General features: G+C 40.4%; 1 protein-coding gene across 1 annotated transcript in view; it reads right to left on the bottom strand.

Annotated features, from left to right (window-relative positions):
* The window catches only part of ALG14 (ALG14 UDP-N-acetylglucosaminyltransferase subunit), a 102210-nt gene extending 88038 nt beyond the window's left edge, over positions 1 to 14172 (bottom strand). Inside the window, exons 1-2 of the mRNA XM_052637848.1 lie at positions 13986 to 14172; positions 7357 to 7508 (exon numbers count right to left, since the gene is read on the bottom strand). Of these exons, the coding sequence (XP_052493808.1) occupies positions 7357 to 7508; positions 13986 to 14124 (291 nt within the window). The 5' untranslated portion in view covers positions 14125 to 14172. The remainder of the gene's footprint in view (positions 1 to 7356; positions 7509 to 13985) is intronic.
* Positions 14173 to 16652: the final 2480 nt, after the last annotated feature.

Genomic DNA, 16652 nt, shown 5'->3' with positions numbered 1-16652 from the left:
CATCATGACACACAAAACTCAAAAGAGATGGAAAATACGCAAACGCTATAGCACAGATTACAAAAACAGCAAGAGAATATTATGAAAATATTAATGCCAAAATATTTGCAAAGTTACCAAAATTAAACATGTTCTTAGAAAAATATCTTAGTTACACTGGTTTTAAAAGAAAGAGAAAGCCTGCAAAGTTATATTTCCATAACAAAAATAACACATTGGGGCCAGACACTGGGGCCACTGTATAACAGACAAGTTATACAAAACTTAAACTGGAAAAGAACAAAATAGTGACTTTTTGTTGGTGCTATGATATTTTATATATAGAAAACCCTAAAGACTCCACCAAAAAACTGTTGGAATTAAGAGATACATTCAGCAAAGTTCTGGATACAAAATCAATAGGCAAAAATCTTTTGTATTTCTGCAACTATTCACAAACTATCAGAAAGAGAAATTAAGAAAACAATAACATTTATGACTGCATCAAAAAGAATAGAATACCTAGGAATAAATTTAGCCAAGGAGGTGAAAGACTTGTTCACTGAAAATTACTGGACAGTGATGAAAGAAATTAAAGAAGACACCAATAAACAGAAAGATATTCTGTGCTCATGGATTGGAAAAACTAATCTTGTTAAAATGCACCATCAAACCAGAAATGTTAAAGGAACTTACAAGAAATGTTAAAGGAACTTCTCTAGGTGAAAAAGAAAAGGTCACAATTAGAAACTAGAAACATGAAAATATGAATGAAAAAATTAATCAGTAAAGGCTGTAGCTCAGCTGGTAAAGAATCTGCCTGCAATGCAGAAGACCCCAGTTCGATTTCTGAGTTGGGGAGATCTACTGGAGAAGGGATAGGCCACTCCAGTATTCTTGGGCTTTCCTGGTGGCTCAGCTGGTAAAGAATCTGCTTGCAATGTGGGAGACCTGGGTTTGATCCCTATGTTGGGAAGATCCCTTGGAAAAGGGAACGGCTACCCACTCCAGTATTCTAGCCTGGAGAACTCCATGGACTATATAGTCAATGGGGTTGAAAAGAGTTGGATAGGACTGAGCGACTTTCACGTTCACTTACAAAGGCAAAAATACAGTAAAAGGTAGGAAATTTTCCATGCACAAAGCTAGCAGGAAGGTTAAAGACAAAAGTAAAACCATCTATATCCACAATAATCAGATAAGGGATACATGAAACAACTCTTGGTAAAACCTGGTATCTAAAACAGTTATCATGAGGGGAGGAGAATACAAATGCAAAGTTGTTAAAATGCAGTTGAAATTAAGAGATCATGAATTTAATCATATATATATAATCATAATCATATATATATCTCATGGAAAAAGAAAAAAGAATCCAAACCTAATCCTAAACACAGTCATCAAATCATGAGAGAACAAAAGAAGAACAAGAACAAGAAAGACCTACAAAACAATGAACAAAATGGCAATAAGAACATGCATATTAATAATTACTTTAAATTTAACTGGACTAAATGATCTAATCAAAGACAATAAGTGGTTAAAAAAAAAAGCTGCCTACAAGAGATGCACTTCAGATCTAAAGATACACACAGACTACAAATGAGGTGATAGAAAAACATATTCCACGCAAGCGGAAATCAAAAGAAAGCTGGGGTAGCAATACTTATAGCAGAAGAAATAGATTTTAAAATAAACACTGTTACAAGAGACAAAGAAGGACATTACATAATGATCCAGAGATTGCTCTAAGAAGATATAAACATATGCACCCAACATAGGAGCATCTAAATACATAAAAGAAATACAGACACAAAGGGAAAAATCAACAATAATAGTAAGGGACTTTAACACCCTACTCACATCAATGAACAGATCATCCAGATCAGGTAGAAGATTAATAAAAAAAAGTACTATCCCTAAATGACACAATAGTCCTGATGGACTTAGGAGTATTTATAGAACATTCCATCTAAAAGCAGCAGACTACACATTCTTTTCAAGTGCACATGGAACATTTTTCAGGATACATTACACGCTTCACACAAAAGAAGCCTTGATAAATTAAAGAAAACTAGAGTACTATCAAGCATCTTTTCTGACCACACTGCTATGAGACCAACAGTCAACTCTAAAAGAAAAGCTTCAAAACACATATAGACCCATGAAAGCTAAACACTATGCTATTGGACAATAAATGGATTGCCGAAGAATTTGAAAAGGAAATAAAAAAAAATATGTGAATACAAATGAAAATGAAAACACAATGATCCAAAACCTTTGGGATGCAGCAAAAGCAGTTCTAAAATGGACATTTACAGCAATACAAGCTTACCCCAGGAAACAAGGAAAATCTCAAATCAGAAACCTAGTCTCAAATCTAAAGGAGCTGGAAAGAGAAAAACAAATAAAACCTAAAGCTAACAGCAAAAAAGAACTTACAAAGGTCAGAGTGGAAATAAATGAAAGAGAGACTAAAAAACAATAGAAAAGATCAACAAAACTAAGAGTTGGTTCTTTGAAAAGATAAACAAAATTGATAAACCTCTAGCCAGATTCATTAAGGAGAAAAAGAAAGTGGGCCCAAATCGATAAAATCAGAAATAAAAAAGAAGTTACAACCTACACCACAGAACTACAAAGAATCATGAGGCTACTACAACTATGTGGCAATACAAAATGGGCAACTTAGAAGTGGACAAATTCCTAAAACTCTTACATGACTTCTCAAGACTGAATCGGGAAGATACACAAATATGGACAGATCAATTACCAGAAGTGAAAATGAATCAATAATTTTTAAAAAATTCCAAACAAACATAAGTTGAGGATCAGAAGGCTTCACAGGTAAATTCCACCAAACATTTAGAGAAGAGTCAACACCTATTCTTCTCAAACTATTCTAAAAATGTGCAGAGGAAGGAACACTTCCAAACTCATTCTATGAGGTCAGCATCACCTTGCCACCCAAACCAGACAGACATACCACAAAAAATAAATTATAGGCCAAGATCACTGATGAACATAGATGTAAAATCCTCAATGAAACACTAGCTCTAACTGACTCTAACAATACATTAAAAGGATGATATACTACAATTAAGTGAAGTTTATCCCAGGATGTTAGGATTTTTCAATATCTGCAAATCAATAAATATGATACACCACATTAACAAACTGAAGCATAAAAGCCATATAATCATCTAAATAGATGCAGAAAAACTTTTTCATAAACTTCAACATCTATTAATGATATTGAAAATGGGCATAGAGATAACACACTTCAACATAATAAAAGCCATATATGACAAGTCCTCAGCTAAGATCATACTCAAAAGTGAAAAGCTGAAAACATTTTTTTCTAAAATTAGGAATAAGACAAGAATGTCCACTCTCACCATGTTTATTCAACACAGTGTTGGAAGTCCTATCCACAGAAATCAGCAGGGAAACAGATATTAAAAAATCCAAACTGGAAAGAAGTAAAACTGTCACTGTCTGCAGATGATATGATACTATATGTAAAAAATCCTGAAGACACCACCAAAAATCTATTAAGAGTTCATCAATGAATACAACAAAATTGCAGGCTACAAAATTAATATACAAAAATCTGCTGCACTTCCACACACTAATCACAAACTATCAGAAAGAGAAACTAAGGAAACAATCCCATTTACAATTGCACAAAAAAGAATAAAATACCAAGGAATAAACCTACCTAAGGAGGAAAAAGTCCTGTGTTCAGAAAATTATAAGACACTGATGAAGGAAATTGAAGACCACATAAACAGATGTAAAGGTATACCACGTTCATAGATTGCAAGAACTAATAATCTTAAAATGACCATGCTACCCAAGGCAATCCACAGGTTCAATGTAATTTCTATCAAACGACCAATGGCATTTTTCACAGAACTTAAAGAAATTTTTTAATTTGTATGGAAGTACAAAAGACAACAAAACAGCCAAACAATCTTGAGAAAGAACAGAGCTGGAGAAATTGTGCTCCCTGACCTCAGACTATACCATTAAGCTACAGTAATCAAAACAGGTACTGGCACAAAAACAGACACACAGATCAATGGCACAGAACAGAGATCCCAGAAATAAACTCACACACTGATGGTCGATTACTTAGGATAAAGGAGGCCAAGAATACACAGTGAAGAAAAGACAGTCTCTTAACCAAGTGGCAACGAGAAAGCTGTATAGCTACATATAAAAGAATAAAATTAGAACATTCTCTAACATCAGGTAGAAAATATAAACTCAAAATGGATTAAAGGCCTAAATGTAAGACCAGAAACCATAAAACTCCTGGAAGAAAACATAGGCAGAAGATGCCCAATGGAAATTGTAGCAGTGTTTTTTGGATCTGTCTCCTAAAAAAAGGCAACAAAAGCAAAAATAAACAAATGGAACCTAATGAAAGTTAAAAGGTCATGCACATGAAAGGAAAACACTGACAAAATAAAAAGACAGCCGACTTAGTGGGAGAAGACATCTGCAAATATATGATCAATAGGGGACTAATATCCAAAAATATATAAACAGCTCAAATATAAAAAAAAAAAAGGCCGAGCAACCTGATTAAAAAAGGGGCAGAATATCTGCACAGACAATTTTCCAAAGAAAAGATCAGATGGCCAATGATCAGGGAAAGGTCAGTTAAAACCACAATGAGATATTACCTCACACTTGTCTGGCTGTCATCAAAAAGAACACAGGTACCAAGTGTTGGTGAGGATGTGGGAAAAAAAGAACCCTCATACACTGTTGGTAAGAATGTCCATTGGTGCAGCTATTGTGGAAAACAGTATGGTTTCCCAAAAAACTAAAAATAGAACTACCATATGACCCAGCAATTCCACTCCTGGGTATATATTTGAAAAAAGAAACAAAAACACTAAATCGAAAAGATACATGCACCCCAAGGTTTATAGCAGCATTATATACAACTGCCAAGATACAGAAGGAACCTAAGTGTCCATCAACAGATGAATGGATAAAGAAGATGTAGTGTACACACACAGACGCACAATGAAATACTACTCAGCTATAAAAAGAATGAAATTTTGCCAAATGCAACGATATGCATTGACTTGGAGCATATATACTAAGCGAAGTAAGTTAGAGAAAGACAAATACTGTATAATATCACACGTGGAATCTAAAAAATAAACTAGTGAATATAATAACAAAGAAATAAAATCACAAATACAGAGAACGAATTAGTGCTTCCCAATGGGGCAACGGAAGGAAGGAGGGGCAAGTCAGAGAAGGGATTAAACTCCTACACATAAAATAAATAAGTTATAAGGATATATTATACAGAATACAGCCATTATTTTATAATAACTACAAATGAAGTGAGAGAATAAATTTCCGTTGCTCTAAGCCACCCTGCGTATAGTACTTTGTTATAATAGCACTAGGAAACTAACACAGTATTGAGTCCTGAAACAGAAATGAAGCATTTTGGCTCATCCCATACCACATATTTCACTATGGCTGAATAATAATAGCAAGTGGATTTCAATCTTGTTTAACGGGTATCTTACAAGAACACATTCTAATAGTGCGTAAGTGAGCGATGGCCACCTGATGCGAAGAGCTGACTCATTTGAAAAGACCCTGATGCTGGGAAAGATTTGAGGGCAGGAAGAGAAGGGGACGACAGAGGATGAGATGGCTGGATGGCATCACCGACTCAATGGACATGAGTTTGGGTAGGCTCCGGGAGTTGGTGAGGGACAGGGAGGCCTGGTGTGCTGCAGCTCATGGGGTCGCAAGGAGTTGGACATGACTGAGCGACTGAACTGAACTGAAGTGAGGGATCAGGGGCTTCCCAGGTCACACTAGTAGTAAAGAACCCACCTGCCAATGCAGGAGATTTAAGACATGGGTTTGATCCCTGGGTCAGAAAGATCCCCTGGAGGAGGGAATAGCTACCCACTCCAGTATTCCTGCCTGGAGAATCCCATGGACAGAGAAGCCTGGAAGGCTGCAGTCCACAGAGTTGCCAAGAGTCAGACACAACTGAAGTGAGTTAGCATGCTTGCACACAGTGAGGGATGACACTTACAAGTGACCAAATCGTAACTAAAACAAGGTTTAACTAGCTAAAAAGGTCAGCAGAGGGTGAGTTACCCATTAGTGCATCCTGATTTCCAAGAAAGATAACGACGATAGGGCCCATATGAGGGCAGCTCTGGAGTAACTGAAACGACGATAGGGCCCACATGAGGGCAGCTCTGGAGTAACTGAAACGACGATAGGGCCCATATGAGGGCAGCTCTGGAGTAACTGAAGGCAAGACTCAGCATCTGCTTTCCCATCTTGCTCTTCCTGTATATTAACTTCATAGTTTGCTCCAGCTGCAGTCTGTCTTTAGCTAGCAGGTGAAAACATGACTGCTTTTCTCCAAGTTTTCTCTTTTATAGAGCTGAAGCACCTGAAGAAAGACTATTTCCATTCTCAGGGTCCTCAAGTCCAAAGAGCCCAGAGGAACACTTTGAGTGGCCTGAGCTGGGTTGTCTGTCCATTCCTGAACTACCTGTTGGAGCTCCATGGCCAGGCAGGTACCAGAGAGAGGGAACGATGGAGACAATCTAATGAAGAACAGCTCTGGTTTCTTTCCTTGATAAAATAGTTTTACTTTTTTCAATTTACTCCAAATTCTGATCAAAATGCTAAAATGAAGTGAGCAATGAGGAGTTGAGAAGTAATTTTAAAGGCAGATACAGATATAATTGGAAGGATAAACAGTAGTAACAGATAAATTATCAATACACATAATACATTGATAAAGAACTTTAATGAGAGACTTCCTTGATGGTCCAGTGGCTAAGACTCCATGCTCCCAATGCAGGGGGCTCAGGTTCAATCCCTGGTCAAGGAATTATATCCCACATGCCATGACCAAGAGTTTGCACGTTGCAACTAAAACCCAGCACAGCCAAATAAATAGGTAAATATTAAAAAGAATTACACTTTGGTGCGTTCTTCAAAAAAAAAAAAAACTTTAACAAAGAGCCAATAAGCACATGAACTGGATGCTTTAATGTATGTACTTATAAATAAAACAATTTTTGCAGTTGGAATTACCAAAAAATTTTTGCAGTTGGAATTACCAAAAAAAAAACTTTTCCATTTAAAAGAAAAGAATATAAGAAATTAGCAACCATTTTTATCTGAAGATTTATTTTAAAGAAGCTTTTATCTTTGGGTAGTAAAGGCACTATATTTCATCGGCAATAAACATGTGACTGTATTGTGTGAGCAGGGCACTGAAGTGCCATGAGATTGCTTCGTGAGAGAATGAAATTCAATATACAACCTGTAACTTTCTTAGACACAGAAATTATTACTTACCGTAGCACTGGGGTTTCTATCAGCTCGAATTTGTTCAAAAGAATTTATTTTATGGGTACTCATTTCATCAGTGTCAGCAACGATATAATGTCTAGGAGAATAAGCATTGGACAGGTTCTCCAGCAGCCTTAGGATCTCAGTGGTATGCCCACCTGGAAAAAATATTGGAAGACCTAAGATGAAGAAACTTGTAATGGACATATCCATCTGATGATGTTATCCTAATGCTAACTTTTGTGCATTTCTCAAAATACAGAAGGAATATCTGGAAACAATAATCTGCGCCCTTATAGAAATATTACTTCTATATGGGGGAAGAGGATAATAGATGTATAAAAATAAAATCAGTACCAGCAGTAAGTCGTGCTACTATACTAGCTGAAGAAGGTACAAAGAAGTATAAGACACTGTACTGTGCGTGCTCAGTGGCTCAGTCCTGCCCAACTCTTTGCGACCCCATGGACTGTAGTCCACCAGGCTCCTCTGTCCATGGGATTGTCCCAGCAAAGAATACTGGAGAGAGTTAGCATTTCCTTCTCTAGGGGACCTTCCTGACACAGGGATCAAAACTGTGTCTCAAGTCTCCTGCATTGCAGGCAGATTCTTGGCCACTGCATCACTTGGGAAGCCTGGTATAAAACACAGGTCCTGTTATCAAGAAGTCTGATGGGACGGGGCAAGACACACACAGGGATATAAAGAGTGATGCAAGACAGCAAAAAACATTAAAATGAGGGGGACAGGCAAGCAAACTGTTATGAAAAGCAATGCCCTCAGCATAGAGAAGATCCCTGGTAAAGGCTGAGATGACTTAAAAGTAAAGCTAATGGGCAGACAGGTATAGGGATGCCACTGGGTGGGGTGGGATCATTAGGACATGAGAAGACAAGATCTGGGATGGGTATTCAAGGCTTGGTGGGAACACTGGGAAGAAAGATGAAGGTGAAGTAAGGTCAGCAAAGTAGGCTGGAAAATGGGAAGCAGCTGCTGAAGGCTTCCATGTTGTGAAGTAATATTAGGCAGGCATAAGCACTGATTGCCAGGGCTCAGATCTTTCTAAGGAAGACTTTCGTTCAACACCTCCTAACAGAAGTCTCAGACCTCTGCAGGTCCTCAAATACTTACCAAACTTCACCCAACCACTGTGTGTTCAATTTCTAAAATCGTACAATCTCCAAAATTTTACCGCTTTAATTTTAAAACCATGAATTTAAAAATCAACTGTGTTCATTAAGGTTTCTTTCAGGGGAAAAATATCAGAATATATTTATCTCATTAACTATATGCCAATTAAGCAAGGCAACTGAACTTCTTAAGAATGAGCCCTATCATATCTATTTAATTGCACAATCCCTTGGCCTCAGCCAGGTTGATGTCTTTAACATTCTCTGTGTTCATCTTATTTGTTACCTCTTCTTTGCTTCTGGTCATGCCACAAAGCTCCCCCTGCTACAAAGCTCCCCCTGTTGTAAGAAAGCTTTCAATAGTGATACAAACAAACAAGTAGGATAATCAAACAAATTAAGTATGTGTTTTCTCAAAGCACATATATTTTCTTATAGTAGAAAGGGAAAGATTACTCTCTAGATCTCAGAAGAAATTAGATATAGTCAGTACAGAGTAAATATAATGGGAATTAGAATCATACTGTAACTTAATACCTTGTCACCCATTTCCTTCTGTGAAAGTGAATGAAAGCGTTAGCTGCTCAGTCCTGTTCGACTCTTTGTGACCCCATGGACTGTAGCCCACCAGGCGCCTCTGTCCATAACTTGTCACCCATCTTCTTATGCAATTCACACATCTCATACTCATCTTAGAATTTTTGTTTTTAACTTTGCAAAAGTGTGGTAGTTTGCAAAGTAGGTACTTATTTTCACAGCTGGAACAATTAAGGATAAAACCTAATATACATAACATCTTCCACTGTAGTTAAGACTTCATTTTACCTGCCTCCATGGTCTTTTTTCCTTTAAAGGAAACCCTCACTGAATACATTCGTTGAAAATTTAACCTTGTTACTGCATCAAGTCATTAAAATGATGGGCTTTGTCTTCCATTTTACTCTTTCATTAAGATTTAGTCTTTGGGAATAAATCCTCTCAGTTCTATCTTAAGATGTACCCAGAATGCAATCACCCCTAACTTCCTTTGCAAGCATCCTGATCCAAACCACACCTTTCTTGCATGGATTATGACTATAGCTTCCCGGTCTATTCCCCTCACTGCTCTTGTCTATTTGAGTACCAATATAGTCTATTCTCAACACAGCCTCTAGAGTGATCCTATTAAAAAGGGTTGATCAAATTATTTATCTCTATTCAAAACCCTCCAAGAGCTCCTCTTCTCATATGGAATAAAAGACTTTTTGTAAGCTCTTGGGCCATTGCACTCATCTCACATGCTAGTAAAGTAATGCTCAAAATTCTCCAAGCCAGGCTTCAGCAATACGTGAACCGTGAACTCCCTGATGTTCAAGCTGGTTTTAGAAAAGGCAGAGGAACCAGAGATCAAATTGCCAACATCCGCTGGATCATGGAAAAAGCAAAAGAGTTCCAGAAAAACATCTATTTCTGCTTTATTGACTATGCCAAAGCCTGTGACTATGCGGATCACAATAAACTGTGGAAAATTCTGAAAGAGATGGGCATACCAGACCACCTGACCTGCCTCTTGAGAAATCTGTATGCAGGTCAGGAAGCCACAGTTAGAACTGGACATGGAACAACAGACTGGTTCCAAATAGGAAAAGGAGTACGTCAAGGCTGTATATTGTCACCCTGCTTATTTGACTTATATGCAGAGTACATCATGAGAAACGCTGGACTGGAAGAAACACAAGCTGGAATCAAGATTGCCGGGAGAAATATCCATAACCTCAGATATGCAGATGACACCACCCTTATGGCAGAAAGTGAAGAGGAGCTAAAAAGCCTGTTGATGAAAGTGAAAGAGGAGAGCGAAAAAGTAGGCTTAAAGCTCAACATTCAGAAAACGAAGATTATGGCATCTGGTCCTATCACTTCATGGCAGATAGATGGGGAAACAGTGCAAACAGTGTCAGACTTTATTTTTTTGGGCTCCAAAATCACTGCAGATGGTGACTGCAGCCATGAAATTAAAAGACACTTACTCCTTGGAAGAAAAGTTATGACCAACTTAGATAGTATATTCAAAAGCAGAGACATTACTTTGCTGACTAAGGTCCGTCTAGTCAAGGCCATGGTTTTTCCTGTGGTCATGTATGGATGTGAGAGTTGGACTGTGAAGAAGGCTGAGTGCCGAAGAATTGATGCTTTTGAACTGTGGTGTTGGAGAAGACTCTTGAGAGTCCCTTGGACTGCAAGGAGATCCAACCAGTCCATTCTGAAGGAGATCAGCCCTGGGATTTCTTTGGAAGGAATGATGCTGAAGCTGAAACTCCAGTACTTTGGCCACCTCATGCGAAGAGTTGACTCATTGGAAAAGACTCTGATGCTGGGAGGGATTGGGGGCAGGAGGAGAAGAGGACGACTGAGGATGAGATGGCTGTATGGCATCGCTGACTCAATGGACGTGAGTCTCAGTGAGCTCCGGGAGCTGGTGATGGACAGGGAGGCCTGGTGTGCTGCAATTCATGGGGTCGCAGAGTCGGACGCGGCTGAGCAACTGGGCTGGGCCTCATCTGCTTCTTCCCCACCTTATGCAGTGTACTCCAGCCACTCTGGCCTCCTTGCTGTTGGGTATCTGTCATCTCGCTAAGGCGGCTTTCTGACAATTCTATCTAAAATGCAACTCCCTTTCTCTACTTCATAGTATTTATTGCCTATAACTAACTATACAGTCTATTCACTTTTTCTGTTTTGGCTTCCCCCACCCTAGTCCCAGTAGACAGTAAACACCATGATAGCAAGGGCTTTTATTTTGTTACTGCTATACCTCCAATGACAGACAATTTAATATTACATCTGAAATTGTCTAAGCAGGTCACATGTCTTTGAAACATAGTATTTCAAAGACAAATAATAATTTTGATTGGTATTCTTTAAACAAGTGATACATTATGGTAAGATTAAGCATTTTTTGATATTCAGGATAGACAAGGAAAATGCCTTCCCATCCTAAATTTTGGACATGAACTATTAAATTATTTATCTAACTACAAATCTTTCTCTGGTTTGGATGACTTTTGGAGGTCCTTGACTCTTCATACCCTCAATGGTTCGAATGACAGACGGCACCGCCTACCTGACAAATTCTCAATTTTAGTTTTGGTTCCCAGTCTGCCGAATCTCATGATGTTAAGTGAATGGCTCGAACATCCATTCTTCCATCTATCTCCTCAAGCCAGAAACCCAGACATCACTCTTGAGCCCACCTTCCCATCACCCTCCACTTCCAATCCACAATTCTAGTGATTTTTATCTCCTAAATCTCACTTAAATGTATATACTTTTCTCCATCCCCTCACTCCTCAACCCCAGTCAGGCTGTCATCTGTCACCTGAAATATTCAAAAGGCTACTACTTGTCTCCCTACCTCAGTCTTTGTCAAGACATTCTCGTGATAATGCAGGCTGAATGATCTTTGTGAAAGCTCAGATTCAACTGGGTCACTCTCCATTTAAAAATTCTTTAAAAGATTCCTTTGCTACTAGGACTATCAAAAGTCATCACTTATTAAATGCATTACTATGTGCCAAGCTCTCTCATCCGAACTCAAATTTTTCAAAGTAGAAATAGAAGGTTCGATGAGGTTAACTAATTTGCCCAAGATCACCAAATTATTAAGTGGCAGAGATGTCACTGGAGAAGGCAATGGCACCCCACTCCAGTACTCTTGCCTGGAAAATCCCATGGATGGAGGAGCCTGGTGGGCTGCAGTCCATGGGGTCGCCAAGAGTCGGACACGACTGAGCGACTTCACTGTCACTTTTTACTTTCATGCATTGGAGAAGGAAATGGCAACCCACTCCAGTGTTCTTGCCTGGAGAATCCTAGGGACGGTGGAGCCTGGTGGGCTGCTGTCTATGGGGTCACACAGAGTCAGACATGACTGAAGTGACTTAGCAGCAGTAGCAGCAGAGATGTCATTTAACTCCAGTATTATGTTAACTTAGAGGTAAGTGATCCTAATGACTACATGGTAGAATGCAGTGGAGTAGTGTCCCTTGCTCTATGTGTGTGTGTTTGGGGGGTGTTAAAATACCCTCTCCAATCATTACCTCCCCACATCCAACTCACTGCAGGAGTGCTCTCTCACGTCTGGGCTTCCAAGTGCCATGGCTTTCTTTACACACCTTTCCAGACCTCAAAGACCTAGCTCCCCCTTGTCTGGCTAATTTTTAGTCATCTTTCAAGTATCCCTTTAGACATCACTTCTTCCAGGAAGCCTCCTGCCTCAGGTTCAGATAAAGTGATGCCCAGTGTGAACTTACATAGCAGTTTCTACTTCCCAGGTTACAGCACTTTTCTCATTGCAGCAAGGATCCATTCTGTTTTTTGTTTTCTGTTAGTTTTTCTATATCCTCCATTTCATTCACAGCTGTTCCCTCACACCTTTCAGTGCTTGGTACATAGTCAGCACTCCACGACAAGTAGTGTTAATCAGGTTTGTTATTTTCAGGGCTTAGTTTATTCCCTGCCCTCTCTCCCATGGCTCAAAACACATTAAGGGAATAAAGTAATGAATTACACGTGAACATAGGTTTGGAACACGTGCTAATACTATAAATATTAATCTTTCTGGATGCAATCTTCTGGCATTTCTATATGTACATAGTGTGGGTGTGTATGGCTCTCAGAACTGTCCATTTAAAGTTGTAAGCGCCTACAGAGCTGGCCGATTCCGTTTAGATTGCATTATCTGACTGTACAGATTGTTGTTCACTCCCTGACACAATATCCGGAGGTGTGTATTGTTCTCCTGTTGGTAGGTAATTGCTTCTACACTCGCAGATTTTGTATATCAGTTCAGTTCAGTTCAGTTGCTCAGTCGTGTTCGACTCTTTGCGACCCCATGAATCGCAGCACGCCAGGCCTCCCTGTCCATCACCAATTCCCGGAGTTCACTCAGACTCAACGTCCATCGAGTCAATGATGCCATCCAGCCATCTCATCCTCTGTCGTCCCCTTCTCCTCCTGCCCCCAATCCCTCCCAGCATCAGAGTCTTTTCCAATGAGTCAACTCTTCCCGTGAGGTGGCCAAAATAATGGAGTTTGTATATGTATACTTATAAATGCGACGATTCGGTTTGTCTTGTTTTTCATGCAGCAACTGTGATTCCTAAATCCCAAATGTCTAGATTAATAATGCAAAACAATATTTTTCAGGGAAATTTCATGTTGCATCAACAGGCTTCTGTGTCATCTTTGGTAACTGATACTTTGTCAGAAAAATATACGCTACAGAAAAGCTTATTATAGATAAGCGTAAATTATGCATTTGTCAATAAACGCGCGGCTTGAGGCACTTTGACAACAAACCAGCGTTTTGCCCAGGTTGGGCTGACTTGAGCCAATCACGCAAACTACAAATCTCAGCATTCAAAGCTGCAAAAAGTCCTTACTGGCGCTGCGAAGAGCGCCGCGGTGGACTCTGGGTTTTGTAGTTCCCGACCCTAGTCCGCCAGTCACGGCCCGTATACTCACCAGATCCAGCCACCACCAAGAGGCTGAGAGACCGCCGAGGCACAGGAGCGCGAGGACTCAGGACTACCCACAGCCGCACTGCCAGCAGCAGCAAGGCCAGGGCTCCTGCAGCCGCCGCGAGGATAAAGGCGCCACCCATTCAAAGAAAATACGCATGCGTGCTATCCCGGTGCCGGCCGAGGAGCGGTCAGAGTTCAAAACTACGGGCTCTCCGGAGACTCAAATTCGAAGAGTGGGCGTCTTGGTGGGTGTGGCTTGCTTGAGGTGGGAGGAGTTCAAGGCCAGAGGCGGAAGCCCGGGCTCAGACCGCTCCGCTGGCTTCCGGCGGGGTGGTGGGGGGCGGGTTTCTGCTAACAAATAGCCAGTGCATAAACTGAAATTCACGGATTAACACCCTGGAGAAGCTTGGTTGCAGCTCATGAGAATGACACGCTACCCGTGCGCTCTAAAGAACCCCGGAGCGCCCAAATGAGCAGGTGTTCCAGCTTTACCAACTTTGTGACTTCCACCTGAGGCCAATGGCATACATCGCCGTTTTTCTTTATGAAACGCCGACAGAAATGTTTCTGTTGCACATGCGCAGCTACTGAAAGTGTTTGCAGTTAAAGGTATCTTGGTACAGAAAGTTGAATTTAGGGCCTTCGTATTTCTCCTCTTTCCCAACGCTCAGACTTTTCACTTTTCTAGACGTTTTCACACATCTCGAACAGTGTGACCAGAGTAGGTGATCACCTCAGGTTACACCGTGATCCTGAGAGGAGTGGATGCTCAGGGGCTCAAGGTGGCGGGCTAGAGATGGCATCGTCCTATTCAGTTAATTTTACCATAAAGGCAACACCTCCCCTATCTCAGTTTTGCTTAATTTTGTGTTTACTTAGTTCCCATTACAGCAATATAAAAATACTGGGAGAAACCCCTTCATCCCATGGGTAATTTGTCTTCAGTTCCCCGTGGACTTGTAGGTTAGATAGGACAAGTGTACAGAGGAGTAAACAAGTCCAGAAAGGTTAAACAGCTTGCTCAAGTGAGATAGTGGCAGGTTTAGATTTAGACAGTGGAAACCCCAGCTCCTGCTGCATAGGAGTTTACATTGTGTATTCCTTTGCTAGGTCTTCGCTGATTACTCAGATGGTAAAGAATCTGCCTGCAATGCAGGAGACCTGGGTTCCTTCCCTGGATTCTGGATCAGGAAGATCCTCTGGAGAAGGAAATGGCAACCGACTCCAGTATTCTTGCCTGAAGAACTCCATGGACAGAGGAGCATGGTGGGCTACAGTCCTCAGGATCACAAAGAGTAGGACATGACTGAGCAACATTTTCACACATTCCTTTGCTAAATTCAAACTTGCTTAGATCCTAGAACAGTGTTTTTAAAAATGTGACTTCTAGGGTACAGAAGGGAGCTACTGAAACAATCTCCAGGGGAGAGGCCTAGGATCAACTCATCTAACCAATCCGTCTATTTGTATCAGCAGGCAAGTTTGGGAAGTATTTAGGAACTATGTGGCATCATTTTTTGGCTAATGGACCTTGCAGCACTTCCTGTAGTCTATCAAATCCTCTTAACGCTGTATCCTCACAATAAGGTCATAAGGTGAATCTTATTTTTGCACTTTACAGATAAAAGTTTTCGATTCTATAAAAGTTAAATTGCTTAAGATTACTTAGCTGGTAGTGGTGGTGAAGTTTTATAATTGTGGGTTTGGAAGTCAGTGCCTCTCAAATTTTGATGGCATCAGAATCCCCTGGGCTTACAAATACATAGATGAAAGTCCAGAGGTAGAGCCTCTGGCTCAGTATGAACAACAGCTTAAGAACATTACAAAGGATATAGTTTTCTTTCATCTGCCCGCTCTGCCATTCCCAGCAATGGCTTCAGCTTAACGCTGTTTCCCCTCCTATTTAAAAGCAGGTATTTAGTGGTCTCAGAAATTATATCTGGTCTCCAGATTTCAAGAGGTTATCTTGTCATCAGGCCCTTGTTTGTTTGTTTGTTTAAGAGGGAGGAAACCTTTTCCAGAACCTCTCACAGAAGACTTTCACTATCTGGCCTCGTTTATATCACCTGCCCACTCATCAAAGGAATGAGACCACAAAGCTGCCTGGGGTAGGATGGAGGATGACATACAACTCACCTGTTGTATCTGGCTGTTTGCTGTAGGGTGGGTGCTGAACAAAATGGACATTCTCTTGGAGAGGAGGAAGTTGGAGGAGGGTGGAGGAGAGAGAATTGTTGGGTAGGCAAATAATAGTGTTTGGATTGCTGCGGAGATCGTATGTCTGAGGTGGTGCTGTAAACTGACACAGGCAATGCAGATGTTGGACATATTGATAATGTCTAGAACCCAAGCCCCAGGAGATACCCCTACATTCCCTACTACCCGTCTCCTCACTACTGGAATTACCTGTACGAAAAATCAGCTTGACCACACTTAGTTGCAGGTGGAATGAATAGGGGGTGATCAAGCGTTTTAGTGACTACCAATAAATGCCTAGAATCAAAGAAGGTGGAGTAGTAGACATTGTTTGGAGTTATTGGTTATTTTGAATTAAGGCTGACAAGGAAGTTGAGGACACAGGGAGGAGCTGAGTGGCAGGCAGGGACAGAAACCAAGCTGGGAACTCCTGAACACAATAAATGTCTGCTGTGTGAGCTGAGTCCTGTGG

Source organism: Budorcas taxicolor, chromosome 3 (assembly GCF_023091745.1).
Source record: "Budorcas taxicolor isolate Tak-1 chromosome 3, Takin1.1, whole genome shotgun sequence".
NCBI lineage: Eukaryota > Metazoa > Chordata > Mammalia > Artiodactyla > Bovidae > Budorcas > Budorcas taxicolor.
This window is presented reverse-complemented; position numbering and strand designations above follow the sequence as displayed.